General features: G+C 38.9%; 1 protein-coding gene across 1 annotated transcript in view; it reads right to left on the reverse strand.

The window, feature by feature from the left end:
- The window catches only part of LOC126352984 (erythroid differentiation-related factor 1), a 224,218-nt gene that overhangs the window by 98,303 nt on the left and 113,518 nt on the right, over positions 1-12,397 (reverse strand). Inside the window, exons 11-14 of the mRNA XM_050002728.1 lie at positions 9,180-9,436; positions 6,784-7,160; positions 1,184-1,360; positions 821-1,044 (exon numbers count right to left, since the gene is read on the reverse strand). Of these exons, the coding sequence (XP_049858685.1) occupies positions 821-1,044; positions 1,184-1,360; positions 6,784-7,160; positions 9,180-9,436 (1,035 nt within the window). The remainder of the gene's footprint in view (positions 1-820; positions 1,045-1,183; positions 1,361-6,783; positions 7,161-9,179; positions 9,437-12,397) is intronic.

Below are 12,397 nucleotides of genomic sequence, written 5' to 3' on the forward strand. Positions count from 1 at the left end.
AGAAAGCAAAATGTGCTTAGAAGCTGAGACTCAATATCCGACCACTTAGTGAGTGCAGAAAGGTGATAAGGTGGTGTGGGACATTAATGTCTTACTATACACATCCAGGACATTGGTTCTCATGGGCTACAAATCACATACAAATGGATATATTATGTGCTATAAAAAAAATTTAAAAAAATAATAAAAAATATCCCACCAAGCTCACACACTGACTGCCACAAGCCATCAAGTGTTGAAGAGGTTCTAAGATATTTCTCATTAGCCAACAACGCCCTTTGCAGCCTATATTCTGAGTGTATTAGGATTTATTGACAGTACAAAATCCATTACTTGCATCCACTGCCAAACAGCTACTAATAAGCAACCTATAAAGATATTACCTTGAATGGTACATGATTCAGTGCTTCATGCAATAAGAAAAAGGGGCGGAAATGTGGTATATAACATGGCTTTTCAGTGAAGAGTGTTGGCTCAGGGACCACATGGCAGATAACAGCCACATTGTAACGCACACACATCACACAGTAAGATTTGGAGATGGATGCATTACAATTTTTAAATTTCTTTTTTCTTTTTTCCTTCTTCCCAATGAAAATTGCTGCCCACTCACCATGCCCTTTCCCACATTCATCCAAGCTGGTGTCACTGTTCCCTCTTCGATACTTGCGCGGTGCTGTGCTTGAGCAACTGAAATACGGACTGCAATATTTTCTAAGTCACATGCATTATACATCTAATTGCTCATTCGCTCATCAGATACATCATGCTCTCTAGTATGTTGATATCCGCACTACATAGAATACTTATCCACACGAACCTTATTGTAGTAGTATCTCTCTTCACTTGACAGAGTAGTGCGATTTTCAGGTGTGTACAGGTGGGCACAGGTACGCATCAAACGTCCAGTATTAGACAACAACAAAGCCATATTTGCAACATCATTTACGGTTTCAAATGCCTGTACACCCTTCTCCAGGTGATGTTGCGACTGTGCCAGCAGACCTTCAAATTCATCTGTATTCCGCTGTTCTTGGAATAATGCTGAAAACACATATTTTTGTAAGGAAACATAGAGTATATTTTTTTTTCTAAATTTGTCAGAAAAATTTAATACATTTTAAGATCATTCACAACGTTTTATTATTATGTTATTAATGACATGTATCCACTTAGCTCTTACATGCAGCCTGGTTCATATATAGCACGCCAAGTTCATTATGGACGTTGCCAAGACGTCTCATGAGATTGTGTTTTTGCTGCTGGAATACTTGCACCTCAAGGGCCCTCTGATAGCATTTACATGATGTTGCTAACATTTGCCCCATACTAACAATTTCACTTGGCAACGGCTTCAGTTCTAACCAAAGAAAGACAATATTAATTAATAATGTGGATGGATTTTTAAAAAGTATTAATAAAATTTCACAAAGTTCTCAAAAATGTCAGGGTAAATTATGAAACATGTAACAACATCAGTAATACTTAAGCAGAAAATATTCTAATTAATAATGTACACAGTTTGAGGAAGTAAAAGTAAATGGAATCATTGGAAAAATCCTCCAATTTAGAAGAAAAGCAAATACTGCTGCTCAGAATTTTATCTCACAACACAGCAATTAACATGATCCTACACAACTAAACAACATAATTCTTAGATTAGATTTGGTTACTGCTTTCTCTAAAATTGAGCAATTATTGAGTTTCTGGAATGTTCTCATCAATGATCATGTATGTACCAATTCAAGTGATAATATGTTTGGTTTATACCATAATCTGTTTGAACACTGTTGAAGTATTATTATATCACTCAAGTTCTCCATTTATGACCTAATTTAAGGTTTGATAATGACCATTTCCTGAAACAAACTCCCACACGCTGAATTATTTCACTGTGGCATTACAGGTGTTTACAGGTAGCATATTCCAAATGTCAATGCTCTAAGCCTCACATAGGATTGCTATATGGAAAAAGACACAGTTCAATACAGCAAAATTGTCCCCCCCCCCCCCCCCCCTTACTCTTAACTAGTGCATTCTTTTATTTCATTCCACACAGCATTTGACATTTACAAAGTAAATTTTAATCTTACATGGAGCTTCCCCAATATGGAAGTATTCTCTGCACATAAAGACATTGTAACATTGATTGTTAGGCCATATTAGTAACATTGCAGCTTCTTTATGCAAGGAAGAAGATAAAATTTCACCTCAACATTAGGTGGGAAAGGAAATCAATCATGGCTTATGTAAAGGAAACTGAAAAAATTGGGAAACTCACAGCCAAACAAACCAGACTGCAAACGAGAATCAACAGACAGACAATAGGAAGGGGGATTCCCGGTGAAGAAAGAAGGATGAGATCTGAGAGAATGGACACAGGTGGGCTGGACAGGGGTGGGCTGATGGTGGAAACTAGGGAAGAGCAACCAGGCGGAAGTTCTACAACAGTCAAGGCCACATGGGCTGGATTGGCCACATGTGGATGGTGCACACGCAGTGTGTGTGTAACAGGCTACTTGGTAGGCAGCTTCAACTAACTACTAGAGCCTGCTAGTGGGTTTATGGGTCCCAGCACTGCTCGTGGCCTATGGGGCACAGTTGGAACAACCTGTTCTAGGCCTGTGCTTTATGGAGGAATGTAGTGTGAAAATATCTGTGAACTCAGATAAATATTGTAAGTTTTCTGTGGCCCAAATTTATAACAGGTTTCAGCAATGTATTACATCCTTCCAATCCACTCCACAGTTTGGAAAAAAAATTTTAACTTTCACATATTTGTGTAAAATGAGATTGTATGGCCTGCCATGCCTGTTAATCTGATTCAGTGCAACCTTTTATTCTGGGGCATATTTATGAATTTCTGATTTCACTTTAGTGTGTCTAAAATATGTGACTTATTTTTATCAACCACAGGAATTACCATCTGCACTGTACCGAGAAGAAGGCAAAGTCCACTGTGCAGACTTACTTTCCTTCCAACATTTCCAAACTGCCCATTACAGCAGCAATAGGAATTAAACACAAAGTGAATGATTAGATGTTTAGTGAAAAGGGAAAATATTTGTGTATCTGGAGAAATGTAGAAAAGGATATTTAAAAGTGTTGAGAATGACTTGGGTCTGGTCCACTGACACACAGGTGGTAGCAGCATTCAGTTTAACCATTAGCTGCAAGTGTCAACAATATAAGACTATTAGAAATTGTCAGTAACCAAATTAAAAAAAATGATTTTACTTATTTATTTTTATGATTTCAAAAAGAACTTAAATATGCATATGTGGCTTGAGAAACTTTATTTAACAGTTGCTGAGAAAACTCTTTTATGGTTGCAGACGAGTATACTAGGGCAAATGCTACACTTTATAGAATATTTTGCGTACTTCCTACAGATGCCTTCCCTAAGATTCTACACAGTTATTGCACAGAGAGACTGTTATAACGTCAAGTTGAACACATATATTTCACAATGACTTCGAAATGATACAACACATGTAAGTCATTGAGCAAGTTGACAAAGCAATACATGTGAACACGGTAACATTCAAATGAGCACTGAGTCCAAGTCTAGCGGCCGCTGGCTGACTGGCCGCTTAGGTGGCGTGGCTGCTGCACGGCTGGCAGTCAGCGCCGCATGTAGACGAACCGCGTAATTACGCGGCGGCACTTTGAATGATCAGCGAGTCACAACACAGACAGATTATCAAGTCAGTGCATACCACATAATCTAAACCATGAACAGAAGTACTGGTACTTAGTTTTGTCTTCTGTTGCTTCACCAATATGGATTCTGGCATGTCAAAATTAATACTCATCATCACACAAATGGTGACTGAATATGACTGCACTGATTTGACACAAACAGAAATCAACAATCACTCATCTCAGTCTTCCTCTGAGATGTTCACTCAAGAGAGAAATGACGGCAGGCAAAGAACAACGTACACTCTTTACACAGAAAATAACATAGCCACAGCTAAGGTAATCATGATTTGCAAGTGGTAATCAGTACACTTAAGCATGCCTTTCCACACTTTTAAAGTAATACACATAACATTACTGCTTTACAACTGTAAGCCCTTATCTATTCCTTCATTACTGTTTCATTTCACCCAGTGCTAAGACGTGCTCTCATATGTCCAAGTGAGCAGCAGTAATATAAAATAAACTATGTGGTAGGTGAAAACATGTACAATCTGTGCAAGAAATTGACCCAGATTCCCATCTAGCAGCACAAACCCACAATGAGGCAGTTGTATACAAAATAATTAGTGTTTGACTGTGATCTGATGCAACTGCTTTGTTTACTGCTTTGAGTGTCTCGTTACTGTGGGGTAAGACTTGTATGCGGCATCAAACTGATATAATGGAAGTTTATTTAATTATTTTTAATTAAACAGAGATTTACCTCATATAATGTACATTTATTTCATTGCTGTTGAATTGAACTAAGATTAAACTGTGGTTTCACTCATTCATGTTTACTTTGGTAACATGAAGACAGGTATTTCTTAAATGTGTACAAAGTGCGCCATGCATCCACTTGTATTACAAAAATTGGCACACCCACTCCAGTGTTAAAATACTTTTCCCAAAAGTGAGAGAGATCAAGTACCTTGTGAATATGTGGCTGTAGGTTTCTGGACTACCACAAGTATGACAGTACGTCAGAATTAAGAAAAAGATAGCTACTAACAAGGAAGCCAGATCATAGCACTCATTTCGTTCTTCAATAGCACCTGATGATGTGAAGGATAAATACTGCTATAATATTACACGATATTATGAAAAGGATAGTTAGTATTCAACATGTAGCACAGACACTGAGTTGGAGCATTGTGTGTGTGTGTGTGTGTGTGTGTGTGTGTGTGTGTGTGTGCGTGTGTGTTATATTTTTGGCTAAGATCTTGTTGGCAGAAAGCTTAAAGACTCAGCATCTCTGTTATATGGTGAGTAGAAACTATTCTTTTCATAATATTGTTACATTTCATCCTGGATTTTCCACTGCTTCAGATATTACACACTTATGCCAAAACACACCTTTGCTGAAGCCCATGGACTATTGATTTGGACACTAAAATTAAAATCTTGCTGAATTATTTCAGCTCTTTTCCCCCATCCCACTTCATTCATCACTGGGAATGGAACATTGCTTGAAAACTTTGAACTGCAGTAGTGAACAGCTACTACCACAACTCTCATAACACTTGTGAAATACACTCCTGGAAATGGAAAAAAGAACACATTGACACCGGTGTGTCAGACCCACCATACTTGCTCCGGACACTGCGAGAGGGCTGTACAAGCAATGATCACACGCACGGCACAGCGGACACACCAGGAACCGCAGTGTTGGCCGTCGAATGGCGCTAGCTGCGCAGCATTTGTGCACCGCCGCCGTCAGTGTCAGCCAGTTTGCCATGGCATATGGAGCTCCATCGCAGTCTTTAACACTGGTAGCATGCCGCGACAGCGTGGACGTGAACAGTATGTGCAGTTGACGGACTTTGAGCGAGGGCGTATAGTGGGCATGCGGGAGGCCGGGTGGACGTACCGCCGAATTGTTCAACACGTGGGGCGTGAGGTCTCCACAGTACATCGATGTTGTCACCAGTGGTCGGCGGAAGGTGCACATGCCCGTCGACCTGGGACCGGACTGCAGCGATGCACGCCAAGACCGTAGGGGACCGCTCCGCCACTTCCCAGCAAATTAGGGACACTGTTGCTCCTGGGGTATCGGCAAGGACCATTCGCAACCGTCTCCATGAAGCTGGGCTACGGTCCCGCACATCGTTAGGCCGTCTTCCGCTCACGCCCCAACATCGTGCAGCCCGCCTCCAGTGGTGTCGCAACAGGCGTGAATGGAGGGACGAATGGAGACAGGTCGTCTTCAGCGATGAGAGTCGCTTCTGCCTTGGTGCCAATGATGGTCGTATGCGTGTTTGGCGCCATGCAGGTGAGCGCCACAATCAGGACTGCATACGACCGAGGCACACAGGGCCAACACCCGGCATCATGGTGTGGGGAGTGATCTCCTACACTGGCCGTACACCTCTGGTGATCGTCGAGGGGACACTGAATAGTGCACGGTACATCGAAACCATCATCGAACCCATCGTTCTACCATTCCTAGACCGGCAAGGGAACTTGCTGTTCCAACAGGACAATGCACGTCAGCATGTATCCCGTGACACCCAACTTGCTCTAGAAGGTGTAAGTCAACTACCCTGGCCAGCAAGATCTCCGGATCTGTCCCCCATTGAGCATGTTTGGGACTGGATGAAGCGTCGTCTCACGCGATCTGCACGTCCAGCACGAACGCTGGTCCAACTGAGGCCCCAGATGGAAATGGCCATGGCAAGCCGTTCCACAGGACTACATCCAGCATCTCTACGATCATCTCCATGGGAGAATAGCAGCCTGCATTGCTGCGAAAGGTGGATATACACTGTACTAGTGCGACATTGTGCATGCTCTGTTGCCTGTGTCTATGCGCCTGTGGTTCTGTCAGTGTGATCATGTGACGTGTCTGACCCCAGAAATGTGTCAATAAAGTTTCCCCTTCCTGGGACAGTGAATTCATGGTGTTCTTATTTCAATTTCCAGGAGTGTATGAGTATTAATATAAGAATTAAACTTGAAACTCGTTTTTGCAACCATAAACCTATTTGTAAAGTGAATTACTATACACAATAGCTACTAATACATTTCTACTGGCTGTTGTGGAATTATTTAATCAATAGAACTGATACAGAAAATATGAGTTATGTGATGATATGCTACCTTCTAAGTACATTTCTCCACCAAGAACAATCTTATCCATTTCCATACGTTGTGAGAAGTCTTGCCGATGGCGTTCTACACAGACCCAGTCCTGTACAATGCGGAAGCACGCATCACCAGCTCGACCCAGGAGGTAACTCTCAAGTCCCGGTGAAGCAGATGAGCCTGTAAGCCTCTCCAGAAGATTCTGGCAACATAAAACTGCTGCAGTGTAACGCAATGTACTCCCAAAACGCTCAGCAGAATATTCATTTTCTGCCAACGTTGCATAGACAAGACGTGCCTTTTCATAGAGCAATATCCTTAAATGAGATCTCCAAAATGTGTTGTCAGTTGCCGCAGGTTGTTGCCACGTAGGCATCGTCTCAGCTTTAAGCCTGAAAACAGTGAATATAAAAGAAAGACAAAAGCATTATTATTATTATTATTATTATTATTATTGTTTCTTGTAAACATTTGTAGCTAGCAAGAACATTACATAAAAATTAAAAAAGGGCTTGAGATATTCCCATTAAAATCATGAATCGTGTGCTGATTAAATGTACACTACAAATGCCAAGATCTTATTTCTTTGCTAACTAGGTATCATACTTGCGCAGCAAAATGCAACACTACATATATATGTAACTGTGACAGGATGTTCCAGTAAGGATTACATTATCCAGTCAGTGTCAAATTTTACATGTTCGTTTCTTTGCACAATAAATTCTTTACACAGCCTGACATATTTTCAAATCTCTTTAAGGTCCGATTTTATGGCAATTTGTTGCTGTAATAAGGTTTGATTGTTGTTTAAAACTTACTTCTTACATACCCATGCATTGCAATTTTCTCATATAAACAGAAATATTAATTAACACTTTAAAGTGCACTGTCAAACTTTGGCAGGTATAGTCAGTAGCTGGCAGCCTATGGATAATTGCTAGTCTGGTTGTAACTGGTAAAGCCATTCATATTTCTATTGGCCAGATGGAATGATGGGCCTATTTCATTCAGAATGGTGTGCTGACTTGAGTGTGATATCCTTAGTTATCGAGGATCAGTTAATCAATTAAGGTTTTAAGAAGCACTCAACTTGCTTTAAAATAATGCAGCCACAAAACACAATTCCCTTCTTTCTTTACTTTTTACATTGCAAATGGCAAAAGGAGGAGGACTGTACTCTTTTCCATAAATTCAGTTTACCCATTTTCATACCATTACTGGGGCCCGAATTTGTAAATATTTCTAGGCAAGAAATGTATTGATACAAGAATCACCCCACAAAAACATCCAGCAATATTTTCTAGGATGTCGCCACAATTCATTGTTCCCAGAAATATTTCTGGGCTCAATTAATGGAAAATATTTTCAGCAATAAGTAAATTGTACTGTCCATGTGGCAAGGCATACAAGGAAGAGATTTACCATAGCCACAAAAATAATACATAAACTATTAATTACATCTTCTATTGATTTCAGAAGAGTATCTTGCAAAAGCTTTAGCTTAACTTTGTGGATACCAAACAAGACAATCCAATGTATCAAATTATTATTGACTATCTTATAAAGCTCAACATTAAAAAAGCTTCACGGATATTTTTTTTATAAAGTTAATCTGTTATACATTTAGACAACAGACTCTCTCTCTCTCTCTCTCTCTCTCTCTCTCTCTCTCTCTCTCTCTCTCTCTCTCCCCTCACTCCCCCCCCCCCTCCTCCTCCTCCTCCTCCTCCTCCCCTATCCTCCTTTCCCCTCTTTCACAATAAAGACTGTGTCATAATGTATTTCATTTATACAATTAATAAACATCAATAGAGAAAGGCAGAGAGAATAAGGTGGTAGAAATTATGATTGCCCATAAAATTAACATTGTGATCTTAGGCGGTAGTTGGCTGTTATGGAAATCATAACTGAGTTACCATTAACAGATCACAGCAAAACAATGTAAAGAAAAGCAGTGGACTGATGATGCAGAGAAGCTGGTCTAGATGATGGAGAACAGGAATACAACATTCATAAAATGGTAGCAATATTTATTAATTGCTGATTCGATGTGGGGCTTGTGTGTGAACAATTTAGCCTACCAAGGTGTAGCAAGAGAGACTGTGGTATGTCATTGTGTGGTTCTGGCTACTAGGTTCAAGAACTTACACCAAAGAAATAAGAAGCAGAATTTTTCATTTAAGCTGCACAGCAGATAAAGGTGTTTCTCTATATGTAAACTTATCACAAAAAAATGGAACATTTTCCATGTGTTGCTAAACACAAAAATAATTAGTAACTTTCAGGATACAATATATATTTACTATTACTGTATCAAGCAATGAAATGTAGCACCTGTTACCAAATATGATGGAGTGCCAGTAAGAAACACAAGGCACAAGAACATGAAGTTTGGAAACAGGAGGACATACCTGCACAACAAACTCTTAGGTGACAGGTCTTCTTCATCACATTTCTGATGTTGCCCTTCATCCATGTGCTTTGATGAACTTCGAATACCAGGAATTTTGTTGTGGAATGAATCCTTTCTCTTTTTCTGTGAGTTCTGCGCAGCAGCTGAACTGTCATGCACACACTGATCCTTTTTATTAAGTGGTGAGTATGGCATAGGAATTGCCTCAAATGGTTTCGCCATTTTTGGCTTTTCATTCTCCTCTACTTTTGATGCCTGTAAAAAATACAGTTAACAGACCTTAACAAGTTATTAAACAGGCCAAGGCTCTACCACATAGAAGTGACAATAACTTAGTAACAGAATAGTTACTCCATTTGCTCTTTCTGTCTCCAGATCTGCCTGCCATACACACAAATAGACATTTGCAAATTTATACCAATATATTATGTTGCCCTTACAACATACTTTCTGTTGTACATACAATTTACGAAATTTTAAACCCAATAGTTTCATTCTGTTTCCGGTGAACTAAACCCACATCATGAACTCATAAATAATAAATATTAAGAAACAATTACCTGTCTTCCCGACAGATTTGTCTTCTAAACCTCAATAGTTAAGAGCTGCTGGTAATAATAAGACACTATATTTCAAAACCCATCCTTCATAATTACATATGAGAAAAGAAAACTATTCATTGTATGCAAAAGTGTTGAGCAGTACAAAGGCTCTTATACAAGATCTACAAGATCTTCATCACTGTAACTTAATTATCACACATACACACACACACACTCACTCACACTCACACAGAGAGAGAGAGAGAGAGAGAGAGAGAGAGAGAGGGGGGTTGTATACAAGCAAAATGAAGTATCCTGTTTCAGACTATACTGTACAACATGACAGTCATGACCTCAGTGCCTGTTTCACCATACGTGTCATCTAGATTCTTCCCCTAGTCACCAGTTTCTCAGAACTCCGCAGGTGGGAACTCGCACTACAACATGTCCTTGGTTCTCGCCACCCACTTAGCCTTAATTTACATTAATTTCTTCTGTCTCAGAATTTATTCACAGTAACTACTCCTTTCTTTACTCCATTTTCATTTATTTCATCTTTCATTTTCTGACTTGTCTATTTTTTGATGACCCCCCCTCCTACCTCTGTTACATACAATGCCCTCAGCTTTCCACTCTTATTAACTCATGCACAATATTTTAGTAGTAATGTCTGTCTTGCACATTACCCTGTCTTCCACATTTAATCTCTCAGGTTTTCAAATCTCATTCGGTGCATTCCCCAACAATCACTCTTTCCTTCTCATCCTGTCCGACAAATCTCCCCTGCACCGGGGTTCTGGGTGACTTTTCTGAACTGTACCCCTTTCTCTAAACCTCTCCAGTACTTTCCTTCATCCCTCTTCCTTCCCCTTCAACTCTTCTGCCAGAAGAAGGAACCACTGGCTCCAAAAGTTTGTAAATGTTAAATCCTTTTGCGTGTGTGTTCCCCTGCTGCCACTTGGCGAGTAGATTTATAATCTATTCACTGAAAACATAAATAAGTAGTTATATCTATGGAGATAAAGAGATTTGAGAAGAAATAATCTGTCAACTAATAACAACAACATTAATCAACAGCAATTACAACAAAAAATTTATACAGTCAGCAACTTGGAAGATCAGTGACATGCAACAAATGATTGCTAATGCTTCATCATGTCCAAAACTATTCCACAGCAGTGGGCAGTAGCAATTTCAGCTGCACACGTACCAACAGCAACACAGTTCACTGAGTACAGCAATCCAGTTTCCCATCATTGTCGTGATGCATGAGCCATGCAAGCAACACTGTTCAATTCCACTGAAGTCAAATTTTTTTATTATTATCTTTCTGTGTGTGTTACGGAGTAGTTATACTGCATTTGTGTACAGAAGATTTTTTAAATAAAGTTATCTACTTAACATGACAGTTTTAGTAAATAAAGATTAGTTGTCAATTAAATATTATTTGTAAGCATATACCAGCAATCACCCACAACACGGAAGAGGTATTGAAGATGCTAACAAAGTTAAAAGCTCAAAATGGTAATTTATTTTAAAAAATTAAGGTCTGAAGATAAAGTTTCAAGTGCCCGAGTTGAAAAATACTGGACTGGATGCTACTAAAAGGAATATAAATGGTCAAGGCATTACATTTGAAAAGTATCCTGCCAGACAGAGGTACAGACAATCACTGTACTTGATGACAGAGTCAAGATCACTAGCGCTGACTTAAAGGAAAAAAACTGATATGTTGGTTCAAAAGTTAGGAGAGTGTTTCATAGAGTCTCGCAAAGAAAACATGGGCAGTAACTAATAGAAAATCAGGATTAGAGTCTATTATTATAAATGTGAAATGGGAGTTATGGCATGGTGAATCTAAACAGTCTAATTTGTCATAGAACTGTTTATGTACATTCTGTTGAATCAAACATCAGGATTAACCAAATGTCAGACACTAATGGCAGTTATGATATTTCAAAACACAGCCTACATTAAAACAAATGTTTCAAATTTACAACCTTGTAGAATTGTAGTAGTAACTTATTAAAGCTAAACTTTCAAGCAAATATTATGTTATTCATTACCATCCCTCTTTTGTCAGGTGATGTCTGCAATCAAACTATCTGGGACAAATTTAGTTTTGACCCAAAGTTTCAACCAAATTGGTGTAAAATTTAAGTGACACAATTTGGTCAATAGTTTCAAAATAACAGCATAGATTTTCGTAGTACATTATCATTTGGTGTCAATTTATATGGCATTTTTTATGTTTATATTAAGATTATTAACTGATTTGGTTTTTAAATTAAGGAGGTTGTAATATTAAATTTGAACTTTATCTTACATCAAATAGTAACTTTAAATATTTATGGAAGATTAAGAGAGACAAAAAGAAGATTTGAAGTAGAATACTCACAGCCTCGTGCCTATTGTTAAGTGAACTGAAGCACAAGGATTGACTCATGAATCTAAAAATGTGTCTTGGGATACATTTTACGATGTCAAAGGCTCAGAGTGGTTGTAGTTATGTATCAAGAGTCAAGGGATTCACAATTCAAGTGAATTTGAAGAAGTGACACCTACAATACCCGAGATGATCACTTTATTCTTTCATATTTTGGTACAATAATCATTCATGTTTTTAAACTGACTTATCTCAGTATATCTTCCAGATCTCTACAGTCCAGGAATG

Source organism: Schistocerca gregaria, chromosome 1, assembly GCF_023897955.1.
Source record: "Schistocerca gregaria isolate iqSchGreg1 chromosome 1, iqSchGreg1.2, whole genome shotgun sequence".
Lineage (NCBI taxonomy): Eukaryota > Metazoa > Arthropoda > Insecta > Orthoptera > Acrididae > Schistocerca > Schistocerca gregaria.